This window comes from Suncus etruscus, chromosome 5, assembly GCF_024139225.1.
Source record: "Suncus etruscus isolate mSunEtr1 chromosome 5, mSunEtr1.pri.cur, whole genome shotgun sequence".
NCBI classification, from domain to species: Eukaryota; Metazoa; Chordata; class Mammalia; order Eulipotyphla; family Soricidae; genus Suncus; species Suncus etruscus.
Window position 1 is genome coordinate 91,635,907 of NC_064852.1, and position 25,961 is coordinate 91,661,867.

The following is a 25,961-nucleotide window of genomic DNA, read 5'->3' on the forward strand; positions in this document are numbered from 1 at the left end:
GATCATCGACACTTGTAAGGTGATAGAAAAATGGTAAGTACTTTAGGCCTTTGGTTCTTGAAGTTGGTTGATGGCTGCTGGAATCTCCTGACTGGCCCTGGCCTTGAACATACTGAAGCCTGAGTCCCCCTCAGCATATCACTACCCTGACATCTGGTCCTAACTGTGTTATTAGGAATATTAGAAAGAAACTAGGAATTATAAAAGTTCTCCATGTCATGAAGCTCTGCTTTAGATATTATCTATTCTTGAATATGGTGATTTTTGAATCATTTTATAGTTTAATTTTCAATTGACAGAATAGGGATATAGCTAAATGGTGAGAGGCCTGGGTTTGGTCCCAGCAGCAGAAAAATTATTGTTACTTTATTGTTATAAAAATTGCTTTTGGTTTTTGGGTCACACCCAGTGTTGCTCAAGGGTTACTCCTGGTTCTGCACTCAGGAATCACTCCTGGTGGTGCTCAGGGGATAATGAGATGTCTCCAGCCTGGGGGGGTGGGGTTGAGGGAGGGAAGGAGAGAGGGAAGAAGAGAGAGAGAGGGAGAGAGAGAAAACCTTCTGAAGTGTGTGTGTGGGATAGATACAAAGCAGGCAGCATCTAGATGATGCTTTATCACTGACCTGTCCCCCCACAGTAGGCTCTGCTCTGATCTTTTCCCTGGCCCCCCTTTAACTGCCAAACTTTTTCTTTATATACCCCCCTCTTTAACCATTATAGGGGGTGTTCAGGGGTATGTCCAAGGGGCATGTCCCAGTTCAACTGGCATTACAGGGGGAGATGCCATCACCCCTTAGAGGTACATTGAGTAATTTCTTTAAATACATCAACAATGCTAGGGATTGCACTCAGGTCAGCTGCACATAAGGCAAGTTCCTTACCCACTGTACTATTACTCCTAATTTATCAAAAATTTTGAGTTGAGAAGAGCCTGAATTAATTACACTTTAATATTGTGTTCAAGTTTTTAATAGGCCTTTTGTTAGGTATCCCCTGAATTTATGTTATATTCAGTTATTTAATCCCAAATTCCCTTCTTTATATATTATGAATTTTGAATGAAATCAGCAGATTGACTACAACTAGCCAATCAGGAGGCATTGTTTAAAAGAAACTCATCTATCTGAAATGTACAAAACTGTACCCTTTGAAATGCTGATTAAAATAGGGTGAAATTGGGGCTGGAGAGTTAGCATGGAGATAAGGTGTTTGCCTTTCATGCAGAAGGAAGGTGGTTCAAATCCCGGCATCCCATATGGTCCCCTGTGCCTGCCAGGGGCGATTTCTGAGCATAGAGTCAGGAGTAACCCTTGAGCGCTGCCAGGTGTGACCCCCCCCCCAAAAAAAGGGTGAAATTCTCATGTCACATTATTGTGACTTTATTTTTTTCACACTAATTTTTCCTGATGTTCACTTACTGATTAAGTAATATACTATTGAAGACAACTGGAAACTAGTATTTATGCTTTGAAACAAAAAGAACATTTTATTTTTACTGGTAATTTTTGTTGTTGTTGTTTTATGTTTGTTTATGTTTTTTGTTTTTTATGTTGTTTGTTTTATGGTTTTTGGTTTTGAGCATCACCCGATGATGCTCAGGGTCTATGCGCTCAGAAATCGCTCCTGGCTTGTGGGGGATGACCATATGGAACACCGAGGATCTAACCCAGGTCTACTGGGTCAGTGTTTGCAGGCAAATACCCTACCACTGTGCTATTGCTCCGGCCCCAATTTTACTGGTAATTTTTTTGGGGGACCACACTGGGCTATGCTAAGGGGTATGTATTTATATGCAATGTTAAATTCAATTATATAGATAGAAATATAAAACAAATTTTTTATAAGAGATAAACTTAGAAGCACACTTGCTCCGGATTCCAAATTGAATTCATTCTTTTTTTTTTTTTTTTCTGGTGTTTAAATTTTGGGCCACACCCATTGTCCCTCAGGGCTATTTCTGGCTATATGCTCAGAAATTGCTCCTGGCTTGGGGGACCATATGGGACTGCCGGGGATCAAACTGCTGTCTGTCCTAGGCTAGTGCGGGCAAGGCAGACGCCTTACCATTTGCGTCACCACTTCGGCCCCTCATTCTTTCTTTATTTATAATAAAAAGAGACGAGAAGGCCAGGGTCTCAATATAGTTTTCTCTGATTTATTTTTAGATACCCTAAAAATTATCCTGTTTATCAAGTTAATTTTTGTATTGGAATTTTTATTTTGCTGCATTTACCCTATTTGAATAAGTAGTGATGACTTATGCACAGAAATTTAGTTTTAGGAGAGATAATATTTGAAGATAGATGTTTACAATATTAACAGGAACAGGGAAGAAATATATATGTTACTTTTAGCTAATAAATCTTAATTTTAGGTCCATCTTTGGCACAATAATGTATTTTAAAAATCTATACCTATAACTGGTTTCTCTCACAGACATGTTTATATAAATGTCAACAAAGAATGAAGGAAATGATTTGCTAGAAGGTGGAAAAACACTGAAGGAGATTTTGGTTCTTTTCTCTGTACTTGCTCCTGGGCAAACTGAGTTTAGTTTGGTTTACTTAGGTTATCATCATGACAAATTTTAATTTAGTAACAAATTGAATGGTGCCAAATTTTCTTGTGAACATAATCATAAAGACTCTGTTTGTGATTCCTAAGAGAGCCAATAGTTCTATGGAAAGGAAACTGACACCTTTTACTTTTCACCTTCTTATAGTATATCAACTACAGCAGGAAGCCCCTCATCCTAGAAGAATTACCTGCACGAATGAGGTGGGTGGAAAGAAATCATATAGTGAATTGTTTCTCAGTCATCTTGTTCCTAAACTTTGCCAATAGGTGGTTATTTGTGGGATCAACCATTTACACCAGCTGGGCTAACGGAACTTTTTAAACATTCTTTTCACTTGTAATAAGTGACACATTTTATTAGACTTTTTATTTATTGACATATATACACAAATATACATGTATATTATATATTTATATATCAAAATAAAGATTAATATACTTACATATACTAAATATTAAATATTTATGTTATACATTATATATTCATATACATATGTATATATATGTTTATTTGTTTGGGGACTATACCTGTCTGTGATCAGGGCTTACTCCTGGCCTCTGCACTCAGTAACCAGTCCTGTTGGGGATCAGGAGACCATATAGTGTGCCAAGAGATTGAAGCCAGGTTGGCCACATGCAAGACAAGTTCCTATTGCTCCAACCCCTTATTAGATGTTTTTTGCTTAGAAAATAAGTTTAGGATCTGGAAGAACAGTATGGTAGCTTAGTGCATCTGCCTTACAAAAGTATAGTCATGAGTTTGAATCTCTAATGTCCTGCTGAGCACAATCCTGTATGTTCTGCTGTCTGCCTTCACCAAGTATCATTTGTGATTTTGAGCTGCTTCACAGCCAGGTGTGTGAAGTTACTACAGAAGGGGATGCAACCCCCAATCCCAACCCCCCCCCCCCCCCCCCGTGAGAATCACCACTAGAAAGAAGTGTGAGTTCCTTATCTGAGTGTGACCTTAGGTAAGCACGAGTCAGAATCGAGCCCTGGCAAGCATCACAGTTATGACTTGTGAGCCCCCGTGACACATGTGCAAGCACTGCCAGCGATGGAGGGCAGATCCTGGAGAGCAGTACCACTAGGTGTGTGAGCTCTGCACACTGAGGTGTGGCCCAGCAGGCACCACAACCAGTCATTTGTGCAGCCCTTATGATTACAGCAAAAGCATTCATTGGCAAAAGGGAGAGAAAGAGGAAAAATAAATTTTTTAATAAAAGTAATTAGTGGGGCAGGAGAGAAAAACAAGAATTAAAAATTACAGCCAGTTTAGAATAAGGCTATGTAGATTTTTTTGTTTGTTTTTGTGGCTTTGGGGCCACACCTGATGGTATTCAGAGATTACTCCTGTCTCTGTACTCAGAAATTGCTCCTAGCAGGATCAGGGGACCATATGGGATGCTGGAGACCAAACTTGGGTTAGCCATGTGCAAGGCAAACTATCTACCCATTGTGCTATTGCTTCAGCTCCAAGGGAGTATAGTTTTAAGTGGAAATATTTTTTTCAGTTAATAAGTATATTTCTTAATTTTTTTAATTGAAATTTTGGTTGTTTTTGTTTGGAGGCCATACCCAGCAATTCTCGGGTTACTCCTGTGTTTGTACCCAGGAGTTACTCCTGATAGTGCTTGGAAGACCATATGGGATGCTTGGGGTCAAACCTAGGTCTGTGAAGTGCAAGGAAAGTGCCCTATGCACTGTGGTGCCCTATTATAATGGCCCCTCATTTTATTTTATGGGTTACTCCTGCTTCTGCAATCAGAAGTCACTCCTGGTAGACTTAGGGGACTGAACCCAAGTTGGCTATATGCAAAACTTATGCCCTACCTGCTGTGCTATCACTTCGGTGCTAAGTTTGACTTTTAAACTATGCAGATATTTCATATATTGTAACAAGCAATTAAGTGATAGTAAGGCAGATCCTAATACAGAATACAAATAGAAACAAATTCCAGTGCTTGCTTCAGCAACACATATACTAAAATTGGAATAATACAGAGATTAGCATGGTCCCTGTGAAACATTCATATTTAAAAAAAAAAGAAACAAATTTTAACACATTGATTGCATAATCACCAAAAAATTAAGTAGTTTTTAAACATGTTTCTTATTGTAAAATTTAAAGGGAAATATTCTAAGAACAAGTCTGCAAACATATTTAACTTCACATAGATGTTTTTGTTATTTATCCTTGTGTATATATTCTGAATTATTTTGTGTGACACAGGATAGAACAAATGAATTTATTGGGTTTTTGGGAACCTGGAGTTATTAGAAAATACAAACATGAATGAAGGAAAATGAGAAATATGTTCTAATATTGAATTTGGATTTTTCAATACAGACAAGTATTACTTTAAATCTATATATATTTTTTGGCTTTGGGACCACATCTGGTGGTGCTCAGAGCTTACTCCTGCCTCTGTACTCAGGAATCACTCTTGGTGGGCTCAGAAAACTATATAGGATGACCAGGACGGAAACCTAGTTATTCAAATGCAAGGCTACCTGCTGTGCTATCCCTTTGGCTCTTCAAATGTACTTTCTTATTTTTTTTAAAATATCTTTATTTAAACACCTTGATTACAAATATGATTATAGTTGGATTTTAGTCATATAAAGAACATTATATGCAACCAATGCAACATTCCTATCACCAATGCCCGTATCTCCCTCCTCCCCACCCCCTCCCGCCTGTATTTAAGACAGGCTTTCTACTTTCTATTTCAGCCCATAGAAAGGATTTAGGAGCAATGTTGCTTTAGTAAGAACAGACATACTCAGTGTACAAATTTTTATTTTCAAATACTGTTTTCTGCTAAAAGGAGACAGTGTTCCATAGAGACATTTCTGCTTTCAGAATCTGGTGCATAGAGTTCCTGGAACATTTTTATTATGTCAGGAAGTAAGAGTGCTAAAAAAGTGGATGGGGACATGTCAGAAAGACATAAGAGCCTACTACATGAAAGATTTCATAGACAAAATTCGGGGCAATTTTATATAAAAAAGAATAATGACATTAATGAATTATAACACTCAAAATATAATCAATAAGTCTATAAAATATTTTTTACTGTACAGGAGAAAAGCTTATAAATTTGGGGTTTTTTGTTTGTTTGTTTGTTTGTTTTTTGTTGTATTTTGTTTGTTTGATTTTTGGCCACATTAGGATGCCGGGTTTCGAACCAACATCGGTCCCTGGGCTGGCCGCTTGCAAGGCAAACGCCCTACTGCTGTGCTATCTCCCCGGCCCTAAAGTTGGTTTTTACAGCAGAGTACATACTAGAAAGAATGCTGAAGTTATAAAATCACAAATTGGCACTGAGAAGTCAGGCAGGCATTTTCAGCCTCTCTTGTCTTGATTCAGTTTTAGAGGATATATCCTACTCGGTGGAACTTAAGTTTGATACAGAACTGGAATAAAAGGACTCTACTTGAAATGGTAGCTACATCACTAATTATTGCTGTTTGTTAATATAGTCTATGGCTTAACTTTTGAGTCTATAAAAATAAAGGTTTAATAGTACAGTGGGTAGTATGCTTGCCTTGCACATGGCCAGCTTGATTTGATCCCAGTATCCTATATTGTTCACCAAGTCCTCTGAGCTTAGAGCCAGGAGTCAGCTTGAGTACCACTGGGTGTGGCCCAAATCTAAACAAAAAGTTATGCTTATATGTCTTTTAGTTGTAATGATTTGTTAATTAACACGTCTAATATGCTTTGCAGCTTAAAAACGTTTTATTTTTGGGCCACACTGGTCAGTGCTCAGGGGACTATGCAGTGCTTCAGGACTGAACTTTGGGACCCCCATACAAAACTTGAACTCCAGCCCTTTATGCCACCTTCCTGGCTTGACAAGCTTTGTTATTTTTAGACTATTTAATGTTAGTATTTAGTTTTTTTGTTTGTTTGTCTTTTGTTTTTTGTCTTTGTTTTTGGGTCATACCTGGCAGCACTCAGGGGATACTCCTTGCTCTATGCTCAGAAATCGTTCCTGGCAGGCTTGAGGGACCATATGGGATGCTGGGATTCAAACCACCGTCCTTCTGCATGCAAGGCAAATGCCCTACCTCCATGCCATCTCTCCAGCTCTAGTATTTAGTTTTTAAAACCAACTGGTTTATAATCAGCTTATAATTCAAGTCTGTTGGTACTTTATTTTACTTTAAAATGATCTTTTTCTTTTGAGATGTTGCTTTTGTTTAAAATTCATTGTTCACGGGCATTTATGTAGTAGGATATATTTGGTATCAAAGTACTTGATAAGGAAAAAATTATAAGGTTAATGATCATAATTAAAAAGTGAACTCTGTTAGTAATTATTTTAAGTTGATTATTGCTATCCCTTTACCCATTTTATCTGTAAGTACTTAAATTTAAGTGGAAAAATTATTTAAGTTTAATATTAATCAAAAGGTAAAATTATAAGTCTCATAGATAAAAGATGCATTTTGGGTGTTTAATTTTTGGACCAAATCTGTAGGTGCTCAGGGACTATTTCAATCAACCTAAATATCTCATTAGTCTTTCTTCATATTATTTTACTCTAATACTATCATTACTTATTTCATTTTTTTTTTTTCATTAATTTGTTTTTGGGCCACACTCAATGATTCCTGGGTTACTCCTGGCTCTGCATTCAGGTTTCTCCTGGTGGTATTCAAGGGACAGTATAGGATGCTGGGGATTGAACCCTGGTCTGCCACATGCAAAGCAAACTTCCTGTTGTACCATTCTGGCTCTATCTTTTCTTCTATTTTAAAAATAAATTTACCCTTTTTTGGAAAGTGGGGGTACATCTGATGCACAGGGTTTTTCCTGGTGATGTTGGGGATTGTGTGCTGTGCTGGGGATTGAGCCTGGGTTGCTGTGAGCAAGGCACCTTAACCACTGTACTAACACTTTGAGTACTGCTGATTTTATTGTTTATTCCCTTAAACCTCTTTATTCCTTAGTTTATCAGTGTATCAGCCTTAAGTAGTAATGATAATCTGTGTTATCACAGCAATATTTCCTTTTTTTCATGGAGGATTGTACCTGTCACACATTGTTTATTCAGTAAATATTGCTTAAGTGAAGGGACAAATACTTCTTCAGTATAGTGTGTTCTGCTGGGTCTTTCATTAGTTGTAGCCCACATGCTGTTATGAAAATCTGGGGTGATAAAGCTGTCTGAGGAAGGAGCTAACAGAAAGAAGAACAAAGGGAAGATTATATGGAGATGCTGCTAGAATATAGAATCTAGAGTTACATAAGAAGTGGGAGAAAAAAACCATGGTCTATTCTGACACAGTTGTAGAACTAACTTTTCAGATACATATATTTTTTTTATGCTGGGAAGATTTTCTTAATTAATTTAAATTAATTTCTTAATTGATGTGTCAGTTTACAATACTATTGAAGTCATTATTTTTCAATTGTAGATCTTAGAATATATTTAATACCATAATTGTTTAATGTACAAATTTTATTTACTAGTTACAAACAGTAAGCAAAGTCTAAGACAATACTTTTTCTATAGCAGCCTTAAAATGAATTTGTTAGGAATAATTATAACAACATGTATGCAAGACTTTTTTTTTGGCTTTTGGGCCACACCTGGTGACGCTCAGGGGTTACTCCTGGCTATGTGCTCAGAAATCGCTCCTGGCTTGGGGGACTTTTCAGATATTTTATTTAACTTATTGATAATACTTTTTAAGGTTCATGAAATTCTTGAGATGAAGGTTAATTTAATCCAGCTTGTTTTATATACACTTCATTTAATTGGTAGGAGCAACTCAAAGAACAAGTGACCAGACCAAATGGCAGAATTAATCCCTTGATCTAACTAGGACATCAGATTCTGAGTTTTTTACTATTGTTCTAATTCTTTTTCTCAATAAATTAATTTTATACATAAAACAGTTATGTTCCGAACATTTGCATTTTCACAAATAATTGTCTATTTTTTTCCCCCAGCAGGTAGAAAACAGACCAAAGTATTATGGAAGAGAGTAAGTACAGACTGAAAACATTTTGTAGATTGGAATATTTGAGAGATTCAGGTAAATGAATGTATTGAGTAAAAATAAAAAACACGATGAAGGTGGTATTATAGTTTGGATGAGTTAAGTTATTCATTTTAATTAAAATTATTTTAATTGGTAAAAATATAGATAATAAAGGCAAATATGAAGAATAGCACAAAATATATATGTATTATTTAAGATAAAGGTGTTTGCAATAAGGGTAAACCAATCTTATATATAAAAAAATAATTTGTGTGTATTAAATATGTTCATGTATTTACTTACACACATATTTGTTATACAGTGGAATATTAGAGGTTTATTCTATGTTTATATTTTATTTTCCAGTATCTCATTATTATTGAGGAAAAAAGTAATTTCTGATGTCCATAAATAGTTATTGTTTGAATTACCACTTACTGAAGATCTCCTTTCGAATGGTTTGTAAAAAATTAAGATATTAAACATAATTTTATAGATCAGTTTTTCTTAAAAATTAATGAGATTTTTTAATACATTATAAAATATATAATTTAAAGTATAAATTTTAAAACTATGAATAAGGCAAATATAGCACTTTGGGGAAAAGAATGAAGATCACCCATAATATTCTCGGTCCCCAAATAAAAATTTTTTATGTTCGTAACAGTTAAGCAGTGATATATACAGCAAAGATTTTTAATTATTTTATAATCTTTGTAAATTTTTAAGACTCTTGCAGATGAAACACAAGCATCTAAATTGTGGGGAGGATAATTCCAACTTAAAAACCACCCATGATGTTCTTTATGGTTTAGTCTTCTGCTCTGGCATTTATGTTCTTTAAATATATAATCTTGAAATTAGCACCATAGAAACATCTCAGGACCAAGACTGTGACGCAGTGGTAGAACTCTTGTCTTACATGTGTGAGGCACTGTTTATGTTCCCAGTTACTGTGAGATGTAGGGGAAAAGAAATATCTTACTTTTAAGGGTAGAAAGTTTGGGTCAACTAATATAAATGGTCAAATAAGGTTCTTTAAAAAGCACTGTCAGCTTTTGTTCCAAAGTCTGTTTCTTAGTAGGAGTTTTAAAAACTTTGCTTGAAGGTTTTTTTTTGTTGTTGTTGTTGTTTTGCGGCCCTAGCTGGAAGTGCTTAGGGCTTATTCCTGGCTCTGTGCTCAGGGATCACTCCTGGCAGAGCTCAGGGCACTACTATATGTAGTTCTTGAATTGAATGTGGGTTTACCATATGCAAGGTAAACTCATTACCCACTGTACTATCTTTCCAGCTCCAAATTGTTGGAGTTTTATGTTTGTTTATTTGTTTGTTTTGTCACACCTGGCAGTGCTCAGGGATTACTCCTGGTTCTGCACTGAGGAATTACTCTTGGCAGTGCTTGGGGGAACTGTATGGGATGCCAGGGACTGAACCTGGGCTGGCTGCTTGCAAGGCAAATGCACTACCTGCTCTATTATCACTCTGACCACCAATTGCTTGAGTTTTAAAAAACATTGATTTTCCCTGTCTTTATTAGTTGATGTCAAAAAAAGAAACAGTCTGCTAGTATGTGAATAATAGAATTTATGTTCCCTGTCATGGGAACATCTTCTGCCTGGCAGCAAACTCAGTGAACTTAGTTTAAAAGGATGGAAAATTTATAGATTAAGAAAGTTCCACAAACTAGAGTGAATGTACAGTGTGTAGGGCACTTATCTTCATGTGGCCAACTCAGATCTGATCCCTGGTACCATATTATGGTCTTCTGAGCTCACCCTGGAGTAATCCCTGAGTACAGAGTAAGCCCTGAACATAGCTGGGTGTGTCCCCCCAGAAACAACATAACAAAACAAAACAATAAAAAAGGAAGTTCCAGAAATTCAGAGTTAAACCTACCTGTTAAATAGTCATGATTTGAACATAGCTCTGGTAAAATGTGTTGACTTAAAATGAGACTGAACTATTCCCATGAGAAAAATTCCAAAAAGCTGCCACTTGCTCCCTAGGAAAGTTCCTACATTATTATAATACCATTTAGGGCCATTTAAATATATCTTTCCTGACACAAGTGACTATTGTTTCTTTTATACTGTAAAAGCTGCAGTTTCATTTGAGCAATCACCCATCTCTGTTAGCCATGAGTTACTGAAAAGGTGTAATGTGTGGTTAAGTTCTTTGTAAATTGTAAATCACTATACATGTTAACAGTTTTTATTTTTAATATTAATCATCAATTACAACTGACATTTATTTTTTAGTGATTTGTGTCTGTTATAGATGAACTTACTGTATTTTGTTTACCAATTACATTATGTATGTTTATTTTTTTCTCTCAATCAAATTGCCTTTAATAGGGAATGAAAGCAGGTATTCAGTTATTTGCTTTTGCTTGCGTATACAGTGATGCAGATCCTGTACATAGTGGGCAATCATGCCAATTAAGGGCAACCCAGGGTCTTGGAAAATCACCAACTTGGAGTCTTGAGCCAGAGTGTTGGTACATTGCCACGAGTATGAAGAAAGAAAATGGGCCACATATCTATATTTTTCAGCAGGTCCTTAAGTTGATGGTTCCCAAAGGAGGGAGTTGTCCTCCAAAGAGGGGTAGTCGATTTCCCATTAGAGGGATGTGAATTTAGATTCTGTAGTAAATGGGTTACATTGCTACTTTGGGGCTTGCTTTTATTTATTTATTTATTTATTTATTTATTTATTTATTTATTTATTTATTTATTTATTTATTTATTTTTGAAACATCACAGACAAGCTGGCTAGTAACCGGGTCCAGAGAAACACAAGTGTTATTAAACCCTTTGATTGTACAGCAGTACTCAAAATTTCTAGGAAACAGCGAAGAATGTAGGTGGTTTTGTGGGGGTGGAATGTTGTTTTCTCTTGTGTTCTTGGAAAAGTTGGGAAGCCTGCAGTTTCTGAATTGACTTTTCTTTCTTAGGTTTCACGGCATGATCTCCCGAGAAGCAGCAGACCAGTTCTTGAGCTTGGCTGAGGGTAGCTACCTCATTCGGGAGAGCCAGCGTCAGCCAGGAACCTACACTCTGGCTTTAAGGTTGGTCATGGGCCTGTAATTAGAACCCTGCTTCATTTAAAGCCCTTCTCAAAAGAGGGCTTTACATTTTAAAAGCATCCAGCATGTAATTGAATTGGTTCTTCTTTTCTTGGGGCCCAATTAGCATTTTAATAGCTTTGAGGCCCTTAAAAAATGCCTCATGAATGGGAGCCCATAGTAATTAAAGAACTAAAAAACTTTAGCATTTTGATGGTAGCTGCTCTCTTTCTTTTAATTTTTACCCCTTTTCTCCCATCTGTCCTGCCATGTCAGCTCCCATCTACTTCCTGAATAAGGAAAGGAACCGAAAGAAAAGATCTTTGTAACTCATAAATTAAAACCAATGTCATTTCTTTTTGGATGGATTTTGGTTGAAGCAGCTTTCTTAAGAGCTCTTGGCTCATTCCTATCAACTGAACTTTGTCTAGTATTTAGCTGTTTTTCTCTTACGATAGAGCACCCAGAAACAAATATTCTATTAACCCCACAGTAATAACAGAACCTAGTGTAGGAATGTGGTTCTTCACAAAACTTGCCTCATCCCAGGCCTCTAACCTTGTTTGATCTTCGAGACAACTGGATCTAAGTATTGTTATCTCTAGAGACAATGAAACAGAGACCCTAGAGTTTGAAGTAACTTGACCAAGGATAATTTATGAAGCTGGTATTTAAACCCAAGTAATCTGGTTTTAGAGACTGTGCTCTTACTCTACATGCTCCCACTCCAAAGTTTGGAATAATTATCCTTTGTCTTTGTTCATTTCTTCATTTGTCTGCTTGTGCCAATAAACACACAGGAGCTATTATTAACATTCCTTTATTCCTTAGAAAAGATTCCGGAATAAAAACTTGCTCAAAAGAGGTCAAAGAAATGACAATTTATTTTGGCTGCTACATGGAGAGAGCGGAGAGAAAGATGAATTACTATTTAGGACTCCTGTAATCATTGAGGCCTATGAGAGTGACCAGGAGCTACTTTAATGTACATCCACAAGACTTAATATTATTTCTGGGAAAAATAATTTAGCATTTTAATCTCGAAGAATAGAACTTGTTCCAGGAGTTCACCCACTTATGTGATTCTTATGGCAAATTATATAATGTAAGTCTCCTTTTAGTGATACTGTGTTTTTTTTTCAGGTTTAAGTTGTGGATTTCAGGGAAGTAATTTGTACTAGGAAATTGCATATCTACTTTTGTTGCTATTAAAGGAAGTAGAGGACTGATTTGAAGCAGTTCAAAGAATGATTTTTGTTTGTGTTGGGTCACATGCCACACCGTGCTCTAGGGCTGTAGGGTCATCCCAGCGGTGCTCCTAGGATCTTGTCCTGAGTCCTGAGAGTGCCTATACACGTAGTATATTCTCCAGCCCTTTGAAACATCTTCCTGTCCTTTGAAAGAACTTCTTGATGCCAATTTCTTATCTTTTTTCTCCTAACATTTTAGAGTTCTAGAATTGGACAACCTGGCATTTCCAAAATGCCTGGTAACCTGAGTTTCTGAATCTTAGAGCCTTGATATAAAGGCTAGAAAGAAGAGGGAGGAGAAAAGGGAAGACAGAAATTTCTAAACTCTTTTCCCCCATATGTTACCCTCCCCATTCAACCTCAAACATCACATAGCTAGTCAAAAGTGGATTTAAACTTAAATCTCCATCATTCCCCCTAACTACCCTTTTATCTTTTATTTTTAACTTCTTGCTTTCTTTCATGCTACTTATGGCTTTAAACATAATTTCTTCCCCTCTACTTAGGCTCAGTGGAGAGTAGATGAACACTTGATTGATGAAACTTTTTCTTTAGAGGTCAGAGGTAATATACAGTTTTCTATTTGTTACTGAAAATTAACATAAAATTGGTAAGTGGAAAAGAAATAAAAGGAAAGAAACTATAGAGGGTAGGGAGTTTGTGAATATATGTTAGGAGTATTTATATGCTGAATATGATTTGCATCCTCGTTTTGAACTAGATGTTGGGCAGGGAGTGGCTAAGCAAAATACGAAGTAGAAGTGCATTGAGATATTTCATCAGACACTTATTTTTATCTGATATTTCTCCTTCAACTAATAAGTATTTTGATTTTTTGTTTTTAGTGTGCAGCTGTTCATCTTGGGGGGAGCCACTTTGTCCATTTTCAGTTTTCAGTATTCAGCGTGCTTTTTCTGTGTTAATTAAGGGTCATAAAGCTACGAATAAGAACTGAAACACAGATTGACCCAAATACAGTCTACAACTGAACCATCAGCGTTCTTTACAAATATACTATCACTTTCTTATTTTCTTTATTAGCTGGTACACTACAAAGCCAAAGCACTGGTTTTCTTTTCTTTCTTTCTTTCTTTTTTTTTAATTTTATTTTTGGTTTTTGGATCACACTCGGCAGCACTCAGAGGTTACTCCTGGCTCTACACTCAGAAATAGCTCCTGTCAAGCTCAGGGACCATATAGGATGCCAGGATTTGAACCACTGTCCTTCTGCATGCAAGGCAAACACTCTACCTTCATGCTATCTTTCTGGTCCCTAGTTTTCTTTTCTTAGTTGTACTTAAAATTTTTTTTTTATTGAATCACCATAAGATACACAGAGTTGTACAAGGTTGAGTTTCAGTCATACAATATTCCAACATCCATCCCTTTACTATCTTAGCTGTACTTTAGGTGTTGATTTAGAAGCACTGCCTTATATCAGGCAACATTTTAGCCCTTATCACGCATACATATATATGTATACATAATGTTGAAATTAAATTTAGACTTATTATAATTTATGTTTTGGAGTTGTAATTTTTAATAAAACTTTGGGAAGCCCAAAGTTTTTGCTTAACAGTTGATGATTAAGAGGACTTTGTTCCTTTCTCATCTCACATAGCCAAAACAGATAATCTTGCTTTATGAGTGTCTCAAATTTCTCCTCCTGTTTCACTCTTAGTCACTGTGAAATATTAGGCTGAGTATTCCACAACCCCAGTGAGGGAATGAGATTCTGAACTAGTTCAGTAACTGTCCAAGAAATCTGCAAGATTGTTTGATGTGTTTCCCATAATATCAGAAATGATTAATTTAAGATCAAAACGGGGGGGCAGCAAAGTTGTCATGCTGAGTAGGGTAAAGAAGAGAACGCACCTGCCGGCCTTCCAGCTTCTTTCCCACTTTCAGAGATCCTCCTGGTCTTCCTTGATGAACTGTCAGAAGTATTTTTCAAGCAGCTTGTTCTGTAGGGATCCTCCATCCCCTCCTCAGCAGAATTTATATCTAGATTCTTTCTTGGCTCTTTGGCCTTTGGTCTTATTGATCTCTTGATGCAGGAAAGACGAGTGTTTCTGCATAAAAATCTGTCAAACAAGGAAGTGTGTAGCACAGATAACGACACCAGACCAGGTTCCAAATGCTCATGAGGCATTAAATGTCTCAAATTGATGTGGATTATTTTTCTATTGATTTTACAACACTTGGATTAATTGTCAGTTAGGAGAAATGGCAAATAGGAGCTCTAAGTAAACTAAAATAATTTGATAAGGTTGCTTGACAATGCTTTTTCTTTGATTTCCATCATTTAAAACAACTTCTTTAAACTTATTTATAAGCTATAATATAATATTTGTCAATAGCAGGAATTTTAGATTGTGTCACACATGCAGAGTATCAAGTGACAGATGCAACCAGTGAATATTTTTATTTATTCATTTTTAATAATTATTGAATATATGCTAAATAATTTCTATATTTATAATAATTGGGACAGTTATTAAATATCATGATACTCTGTTTTATGGTTGGCAAGCTAAAGAAATAGCTATTCCCTTTGGAACTTTTGTATACTTTGTATCCCTTCCCTCTTTTCTCCTGTCTCCTCTTATTCCTCAGACTTGCAACCCTAGCTGGCCTACCATTCTTTTGCTTTTCTTTATAGGCATATATCATATGTTTATCTTTACATAATAAATTATTTTGGTTTACTTAATTTTTAATTTTGTAAAAGAAAATATGTAAAATGAATTATTTCCATTGAGCATTATGCTTCTGAAATGTATCCTGCTAAACAACCCCAATTTAATCTCCAGCACCCCCCATATTTTCTCCCAAGCACCACTAAGAGTAATTTCCTAAGCCCAGAACTAGAAGTAAGCCCTTAGCTCTGCTAGGAGGTGTGGCCCTGAATAAAAATAAAAACAAATTAAAGTAAAATATGTCTAGAGTTCTTGACTTACATTAATATGTGATAACCCATTTGTTAAGTCTACCATAATTTAGCAATTCTATTGAAGATCATATGGATGGTTTCTAGTTTGGGACTGTTTGTAAAAACAATCCTGCTGTGGTAAGAAAAATGTTTTCTAGTACATGATTTTGTTCTAGAAGTTTTACTTAAAAGTAAAATTGCGGGGCCGGCGAGGTGGTGCTAGAGGTAAGGTGTCTGCCTTGCAAGTGCTAGCCAAGGAAGGACCGTGGTTCGATCCCCCAGCGTCCCATATGGTCCCCCCAAGCCAGGGGCAATTTCTGAGTGTGTAGCCAGGAGTAACCCCTGAGCATCAAATGGGTGTGGCCTGAAAAAAAAAAAGTAAAATTGCTGTTTTTGCCTTCTTTGGTCTTTTGCTATATCATGATTATTGTTTTTAAAAATAGCGGTGCTAGAAGTTACTTCATAACACTTTATAATACTTCCTGTTATTTCTCTTTCTACTTTCACCTAATACTGTCAGACCTTATGCCAAATCTATGGGGTTGGGTGACTAATTTGCATATCTCATAATCGAGGTTATCATATTTATTGACAGTTCACATTCTTGCTCTGTAAAAACCTGTTCAAATAGACTATGACTTTTTATTTTTTATTTTTATTTTATTTTTTTGGCGAGGGCCACACCAGGTGAAGCTCAGGGGTTACTCCTGGCTATGCACTCAGAAATCGCTCCTGGCTTGGGGGACCATAAAGGACGCCAGAGGATCAAACTGCAGTTCGTCCTGGGTCAGCCGTGTGGAAGGCAAACACTCTGCTGCTTGCACCACCGTTCCTGCCCCAACTATGAGTTTTTATTGATTTTCTTCTAACCCTCCTTTTTGTTGTTTGTTTTGGGGCCACACCTGGTGATATTTAGTGGTTACTCCTGAATGCAGCTCAGGAATTACTCAGGAATTACTCTTGGTGTTGTTCAGGGGACCAATGGGATGTCAAAGATCAAACTCAGGTTGGCCATGTGCAAGGTAAATGCCTTACCCATTGCACTATCACTGCCCCCATTTCCTCCCATTTAAATTTTTTTTAATAATATCTTTATTTAAGCACCTTGATTAGAGACATGATTGTAGTTGAGTTTCATATAAAGAACATCCCCCTTCCCCAGTGCAACATTCCCATCTTCAATGCCCCCAATCTCCCTCCTCTCACCACCCCCTGCCTGTATTCGAGACAGGCATTCTGTTCTGGAAGACAGCCTGTCTGTGCAGACCCCAGAAAAGCCCAAGCGGTGGCCACCCATGCCACAGCCTAAGTGCCAGGCTCTGGCTGGTCCAGGAGGGCGGCAATTGGCCTCATCCTCGGGTGTGTCTCTGAGCCACGTGGCAGTTTTGCACGGGCCACTGCAGCCTTCTTGATGACGTGTGCCGAGGGACGTCACAATCGCCGGGTGCGCCTGTTTCCCTGTTAGGAGCAAAGGTGAGAAACGTGGGCTTGTCCTTTCGTTTCTTGCGCTGTTCTCTAATGTGTTTTCCGAGCCCTTGATCTCAAGTCATGGGCAATTCTTTCAGTCGATTTTTCCACCTGCTGAGGTGTCGCTGTCCCCGGCTGGGGCAAGCAAGGCATCTCTACCCTATTCCAATCTACAGAAAACGTGCGGAAGGCTTTGACAGGGAGCATCCTGGGGCTCCCGCATCTGTCAACCGCCCGCACAGCGTCCCCAGGCCTATCCCATTGTACTTCAACAAAACTCCGTGGAGGTACTGCGGCCTGCCACAGGCTCCAAAGTCCCTCAGGTTTGGAGACCAACGCATTCTTAGGAGACCCCCTCCGGGCGTGCCAGTCTCCTCCGTGTCCTGGACACCATACGTGAGATCAAGCGAATGAGACGCCCACCACCTCCTCCTTCGCCGGGAAAAAATAGTGACACGAAGAGAGCCAAGGATGCCAGTGGAGAAGGCTTCTGTCCTGAAGACAACAGAAGATGGCAACGGCATCCCCAGAGGCAATGCTATCCGGAAAAGCGGCATGGAGCCCAGTGGCGCTGGGCCCAGCTCCATCGATGCCCAGCAGCTCCTCGGGCAGGCACAGAAGTCCTCAGCACAAGAGCTGCCCAAACACAAGCAGCCCAGGTCTTCTGGCCCGTTGACACACAGTGTGGCCACGGAGGACTCCAAGTCTAAAGAAGGCTTTGCAGGCAGCGCTGCATCTCCGGAAATGACTGCCAGGAGAGCCAGCAAACAAAAACAACCGATTCTATTTCTGGACAAAGAACAGCTTTCGCTTATGGACCTGCCCCTGGCCTGGCATAGAGATGATGACTTGCCTCCACCTCCGAAGCTGCCAGCCTTGGATCGCACAGTCATACACAATGTGGTCACCAAGGACTCAAAGTCTAAAGAAGGCTTTGCAGGGAATGCTTCACCTCCAGCAATGACGAGCAGAATAGGCAGCAAACGCAAGCAACCCACATTTATGGACAAAGAACTGTCTTCGGTTATGGACCAGCCCCAGGCCTGGAATAGAGGTGAGCTGCCTCTACCTCCGAAGCTGCCATGCTTGGATCCCACAATCCGCATATGTTGAGGAGTACTCAGGATCAATGATCAGAAAATGCCACCTATCAAGTAGTACTCAAGTCCAGTCACTACACAATTCCAACCATCAACATCACTCATCACCATCCAAGAGGACTTCCATCAGCTTTGCCACCAATGCCTCATCATTGTTCGTTTTTTTCCACTTTCTCTGGTATCTTATTTCTATAATCTAACATTTTTGTTTTAATATATTCTAATAAACAATATTATTCTACATGTTATCAAAAAATTGGTACTTTGAGATTCATTTATTTTCTAAACATCTGAGAGACCCTAAATATTTTACTTAAATAATACATCTACTTAAGTAGCTGTGTTTTCAACTATGTATTTTAAACAACTGTCTTTTCACTTGTGTTTTTTTTTTGGTACTTGTTCTTGAAGTCATTATAGCAATTTTTAATATGCTTTTTCAAGTCATTTGGTATAATATTAAGATTAGACCGTTTTTCCTTACCATCATGGAATATATCATGGTATATACCACCATTTTATATATATATATATATATATCAATTTACTACTTGACCTAAAAGCTATGCTTTTTATCAGTTCTCACTGCTCAAGGCTTTTTTTTATAATTTTTTTATTTTGAATTATGAGAACAAAAGATGCAAAGAAAGAGGACAAGGTAAAGTTACAGTGGAAGGACAATCAGCCATAACATAATTCTCAGAAGAAGTCCCCTTGCTGATATCTTAACTTTGAACTTTCAGCCAAAGAACGTTAAGATAAATAAAACAGAATCCATGTACAATTACTTTGTCCCTCAAGTCCCCAGATTGTAGCACATTATAATATTTCTTAACAGCACACAAGGCAATCTAAATCCATAAAACTTACGTAACTCCTTAAACATTAGAGGCATAGTATTTTTTACATTTCAATGTACATGCATATTAGTTTAAGTTAACCTCAAATTTTAAGTGGGTGCATTTAACCTCAAATTTTAAGTGGGTGCATTTTAAGGATTAGAGTCAAAGGAGCACAGTAAAAATGGTATTAGAGTGGCAATTGTTGTTTGCATAGGCCCACCAAAATATGAGAGGCATGGAAAGGAATAACCTTGGCCTAAATACAAAGAGATCCTACCCCTGAAGTTTCCTGGCATAAGACCAACTCTAGGCTTCAGGCAAGTTATCGTCTGATCCAAGACATTGTCCTTAGTGCCTACACACTTTTCACACAGTCTCTGTTGTGGTATCATGTTTCTGTATTAAAGATTCTGGAATCTGCATATCCTAAATTGAAGTCATGATGTGGAATGTCTTCTCGTTTCACCTCACCATGAAAGGGCAATGCAGGAAGCCCTGTCCTGTAAGCTGGTCGTTGTTAAATCTTCTCATTGTTAAGGAAAGTCTCTTTTCAGCAGGACGATGTCTGAGCAGTGGTAGGGTCTTCCTGTCTGAGCAGTGGTAGGGTCTTCCGTGGTAGAGGATTGCTTCCAGGTGATGTTATAGACAAACCTCACAATTAAGGGGCAATACAGCAAGCCCTGTCCAGTAAGCAGGTCATTGTTTTTGTTAAGTCTTCTTAGTGTTAAGGAAAGTTTCTTTTGAGTAGGTCGATGTCAGAGCAGCTGTAGGGTCTTCCCTGGTAGAGGAATACCTCCAGGTGATGTTATATACAACCTTGGATGTTTTGTAGATGTCTTCTCTAGATCAGGGGTGAATGGAGAATGCCCATTCTTCTAAGGCCTGTACCAGGTCTTTATGTCAATGTTCAGGGTGTAAGGTCTCATTGCACTACAGGATTTGTGTGTTCCCATCTCTATTAGATAAGAACTTATTGGTATGTATAGTATTTTCCCATTTTAGTGTGCCTAAGCAAACAAGAAACAAAGCCACGTGGTGCTATCAGATATATGGGGGCGCAAGAACATTTCCAACAAAACCCATGACTTGGTTCAAACATAAGCATTAAACTGAGGGATTCTTTCACACCAAATTTCATATTGAGCAGTTCACAAAGAGAAGATAAAAAACAAAGGGGGGGGATTTCACTGTATAAGAAAATATTCAGCAAAAGTTATAACCGTCAAAGAAAACACCCATAAAATGTTGAAGAGTCATAAGTGTCCTTTTTATACCTTTTAAAATAGTTGGGTGGGTGTTAACTCCAGGGCACCACTTTGATCTGTGACTTAGGACTCTACAGTACTTAGAGTTAGAAAGGTTAAATGAGGAGTAATGATGATAGGAGTTAAGGAAGTTAAAGAGAAATATGATCTTATGAAGGGTTATGCAAAAGGGCAGAGTACAAAATGGACCTTCTGCATACATAAAAACATAATTCAATGATAGTGAGTACTGTTAATGTTTCTTGTGCTATCGCCCCCGCACGATTTTGAAAATATAGACTGGACAGAGATTATCAGTGACTTCAAGAAGCTAGGAGGCCAGAAGTTCAGGGCCCCACCCAGACCCTCCCTAAGGAGCTGAATCGATAATGGGGGAAAGCCTAGAGTACCTTCAAGCTCCACCAAGGGGCCCAACTCACCGACTTGCCCAGGCATGTGGCCCAGGGAAGCCCTGGAGATCTGGAGCAAGGTGGTAGAGGGGCGCTGGGGTTACCCAAGTCCTGCATCCCCACTAGGCCTGGTTAAGCAGGCCTTCGGCATGGCGGTGGCCTGCCAAACCCCCTCCTGCTAGACTCCCTCTCATTTAAATTTTTATTGTACTTTAAGCAACCTGATTGCAATAGTCTTGTAGTATAGCGTTGCTGCACTTTCACCACTACCAAGTGGCCCAGACCCTCCACCAGTCACCTTGGGTCCCTCTTCTCATCCTCTTCCTTCCTTCCTTTCACCCTCAGCCCACTGCTTGTTATCTCAGTTTTGTAACCTGTTAAAAGTAATTTGTTCTGGGTACTAATAATTTTTTTACTTATTACATGGAAATATCATTTGTTTTTTGATTTAGCTTTAGCACATGATATATATAATAAATATATATAAATAAATATTTATTTTTAAACAATCTTTATTGAGATACTAGGATTCACAATACTCTTAAGCACAGTTTTCATGTATACACCATTCCAACACCAGATCCATCACCAGAGAGCCTGCTTCTCTCCACTCAGTGTCCTCAGCTTGTCTGGCACCACCCCCATAAGCTCAGTGAGATAGACAAAATCTTCAGTTCTCATTCTGATGTCTTAGACCATTTGTTGTTCTCTTTTTCATCACATATGGAAAATCTCTCTCCTCTCTCTCTCTCTCTCTCTCTCTCTCTCTCTGTCTCTCTCTCTCTCTGAGGTGGTGACACTTCATACATAAGTTTAAATTAACTCAATTTACAAAATATAAATCAATAAGTAGATAAAATTACTAACATTCTAACATTCTGGTTTAAAACCATATTTTTTTGTACTTGACCTTTTCGCTTTATTTTTATGGATTATTTTGGACAAGTCATTATTATTATTATTTATATTTTTAGTAACTTATTTATACTTTGAGTCTTTGTACTATTTTTAATGGCTAAATAGAGATTGCAACATGTGCTCTGATTTCTTTATATTAATACGAATTTTTACTTTTTTTTTTTTTTTTTTTGGTTTTTGGGCCACACCCGGTGGTGCTCAGGGGTTACTCCTGGCTGTCTGCTCAGAAATAGCTCCTGGCAGGCACGGGGGACCATATGGGACACCGGGGATTCGAACCAACCACCGTTGGTCCTGGATCGGCTGCTTGCAAGGCAAACGCCACTGTGCTATCTCTCCGAGCCCACAAATTCTTACTTTTAATATTTCTCAAAAAAAATGTGAGACTCTTTATACCCATATACCTCCTTTCTACATTATAGGGTGCCAGCAATTGAACTAGGGTCAGCCACGTTCCAGGCAAGTACCCTACTCACTATACTATCTTCAGGCCCTTTATATAATTTATTTCTATGCATATTTTATGCATAGACTTTATTGTTTATGCAAAGGCCTTATTATTTAGTCAGTCAACAGTTAGCCATTATTTATCTATATGTACTTATATATTTCCCCTCAATTATTTATCATTATTTTATGCAGTAAAGAGAAACTATGTTTCGGAAAAAATCCTTTAGTATTTCTCTCATTGATTTATTCATGATAACCCATTTTCTGACTTCTCTAAATTTTCTTCTGTTTGAATTTTTGTTTGCTTTTTAGGGGCCACACCTGGTGATTTTTAGTAGCTACTTCTGGCTCTGCACTTAAAAATTACTCCTGGGTGCTGGACATTGAATGCAGGTTGCCTGCATTCAGGGCAAACTCTCTTTATTCATAACTTCCTTATTTTGTTTCACTCTGAACTTAATTTAGTCATTTTTTTTGTCTATGTCTTCCAGTTGACTAATCCTGTATTCTACTTTATTTTGTTTTGTTTTATTTTTGGGTCACACCCGGTAGTACTCAGGGGTTACTCCTGGCTCTGTGCTCAGAAATCGCACCTGGCAGGTTCAGGGGACCATATGGGATACCGGGAATCCTGGAGTCGGTCCCAGATTGGCCTCTTGCAAGGCAAATAAATGCCCTACTGCTGTCCTAGCTCGCAGGCCCCATGCATTCTACTACTTTTGATCTATTGTCTTGTGTTCTGAGCTCCTAATTGCAATACTCTGTTATTTTGATATTTTTGTTACCCAAATTTTTATTTACTTTGTATTTATTTGTTTGGGGAGTCTTTTAAGCAGTGTTCAGGACACCTGTGGGCCATCCAAGTGATAATCTCTTGCTGCTCAGGCAGGCAGTAGAGGGAATCACCAGGCCCACGGTGAAGTTACCTACAGCACCATGAGGTGCTGGGTGCCCGCCCACCTGTGCCTCAATGGACCAGCCACCTGTTCCAGCTTTCTAGTCTATCTCCTCAGCCCACACTTCCTTGCTTTTTAAAATAAAAATCCAGTTTTTTTTTTTTTATCTTTTCTTACATTATCTCCTTATTTGATAAGCCCTGAACCATGAATTTAGGGTGTTGGGCTTTGGGCTATACCAGGCAGTGTTCAGAGGCAATTCTTAGGTTTGTGCTCAGGAGCAACCCTGGGCAGTGGTCAGATGACCATTCTATGAAACAAACCAAATAATCTTGATTCTGAAACCAGATGACAACACAAAGAAAACTATAGACTAAAAACTTCCACAAAACACTGACCAACTGAATTCGACAATGCACTAGATACAGGGGTCTTCAAACTATGGCCCACGAGCCACATATTGTATTTATTCCCATTTTGTTTCTTCATTTCTAAATAAGATATATGCAGTGTGCATAGAAATTTGTTGATAATTTTTGTTTTTACTATAATCTGGCCCTTCAACAGTCTGAAGGACAGTGAACTGGTCCCCTGTTTAAAAAGTTTGAGGACCCCTGCTAGAAGAATTGTACACCACAATCAAGTGGGGTTTATTCTGGGGATATAAGATTGGTTCAATATACACAAATATACAAACCTTAAAATAATCTTAATATATAAAGATTATATTTTAAGATTCCATATCCTTTTATGATTAAAAAACTCAATAAAATGAGTATAGAAGGAAGGTACCTCAAATCAACAAGATTTTGCTATGACACACCCACAGCCAGCAAATCTGGTCAGGAGACCTCGTCTACAGAATTAAGGTTGTCATAATAGATTAATTGGGGTATGCAGGCTAAATACTGAGTCAGTGGGGAGGGAAGCGGACATTCTAGTGAAGATTGTGGTGTAGAAATGTTGTATTTATGAAACCCTATCATTAACAGTATTGCATATTATGGTACTTCAAATGAAATGTTAAGAAATCTGTTGCAATGGATTTGTGGGAAAGGGGCATTGGCAGCCTCATCTGTAGTATAAAGATATATACAGACGGAATGTGATTTTCTCTGCCATCAATCAGTTGGATTTTTTTTCTTGCAGTGTTCTTCAAATCCTATATTAATAGTTAAATGTTAAATGTAGTATACTGCATTTCCCAAACTTATTGGTCATAAGAGTCCCCATGAAACACACCTTGAGAATTGATTCATTAACTGTTTCTCTTGCTCTTGTCTTGGTGCTCATCAACTGCATAATTAACAATGATTCAATAAAATTTTTTATTTATGTAAAAATAAATAAAATTTTGCTGTATAATATAAATGCACTAAAAACATTAAATTCTATACCTTAAACATGGGGTATCTATTTGTCTTTTAAATGAGCAATATATAATAGCATGCAGAAAGGCAAACTTGAAAATAAAATTAGAAAAGAAAGGTTAAAATTTTGTAATTTGCAGAAAAGATGCTTGGTTATCATAGGTAGGTGTCTCAAACTGCCATATAAGAGACAACTCCATTTTGATGCAAGAAAAGAAAGCAAACGCAGGAAGAAAGCAACCAGTGAACCACTTAGTCCTTAAATGTTTGTGTCCAATCAATTTAAGAATTTATCTTTAATCCATTTGCATTTGATCTTTGTGCAGGGTGTTAAAGGGAGATCTGAGTTCATTTTTTTGCAAATGGCTGACCAGTTGTCCCAACACCATTTGCTCCATTTTGCATTTATTGCCCCTTAATCAAAGATTAATTAATTATATAGCTGGGGAGCATTCTCTGAATAGTCCAGTGATGGCTAACCTTTTTGAGCTCGAGTGCCCAAACTGCCACACGATGCCTGGTCCTCCCAATGGCCAGTCCTGCCCTGTTGTAAGGTGAGCTGCAAAGGCAGACACAGGCACACTTGCCTCTGGCCACGCCGCATATCTTAATTGACCTTCCTGAGTGCCAGCTGTAAGGCCTTCTTGTGCACTCGTGCCATAGGTTCGCCATCGAGGCTCTAGTCTATTCTGATCTGAGGATCTGTCTTTATTCCAATACCATGCTGTTTTGATAGCTACTGCTTTGTAATACAGTTTAAAGTTGGGATGCAGGGATTTGAACCATGGCTTAATCAGCTGCATGCAAGGTAAACACCCTTGCATCTCTCCAGCCTCTACTATCTCTCCGGCCCCAGTTTTGTTATCTTGTAACCTATAATCTATATTTATGGCATCCAGGTTGGAGAATTCAGTTTATCTTCAAAAGAAGCCCTGTATGTTTTATCTTTTTTAATTTTTTTTATCTTAAAAATAGGACAATATTCTTAAGTAGCCTAAAAATAAGCAGCAAAGAAACAATTATAATCTGTTTTAAAAACTCCTAAATTGCTGGTCCAGAGAAATATGGTCCCCTGCGCCAGCCAGGAGTGATTTCTGAGTGCAGAGCCAGGAGTAACCTCTGAGCGCTGCCGGTTGTGATCCAAATTAAAAAACAAAAACACCCTCCTAAAATGTTAAGAAACCATGTAGCACTTTATAAAGTTGACATGGAATATGATGTGTGAGTTAACCTTTAGCTTCAGAATCAGTCCATATTTTTTTATATCTTAAAAATGTAAAACATTGTGATTTATAAAGTTATCCATAGTTGGATATCAGATACAATTTAATTAGATACAACATTTCAGCACCAATCCCATTACCAATTTCGACCTCTCTCCACCAATACTCTCAGAGTCTATCCCTTGCCACAATCACCCTACCACAGCCTGACATTATAA

At 37.9% G+C, this 25,961-nt stretch overlaps 1 protein-coding gene and 1 pseudogene across 2 annotated transcripts in view; both read left to right on the top strand.

Annotated features, from left to right (window-relative positions):
- Positions 1-25,961, top strand: part of CHN1 (chimerin 1) — a 191,336-nt gene that overhangs the window by 45,245 nt on the left and 120,130 nt on the right. The window contains exons 3-5 of one of the 2 annotated variants that reach the window (XM_049773443.1): positions 2,723-2,778; positions 8,546-8,580; positions 11,531-11,644. In XM_049773443.1, coding sequence (XP_049629400.1) covers positions 2,723-2,778; positions 8,546-8,580; positions 11,531-11,644 — 205 coding nt within the window. The remainder of the gene's footprint in view (positions 1-2,722; positions 2,779-8,545; positions 8,581-11,530; positions 11,645-25,961) is intronic. The other variant, XM_049773444.1, reaches the window with a different exon arrangement.
- LOC126009897 (uncharacterized) lies at positions 4,538-4,638 on the top strand (annotated as a pseudogene).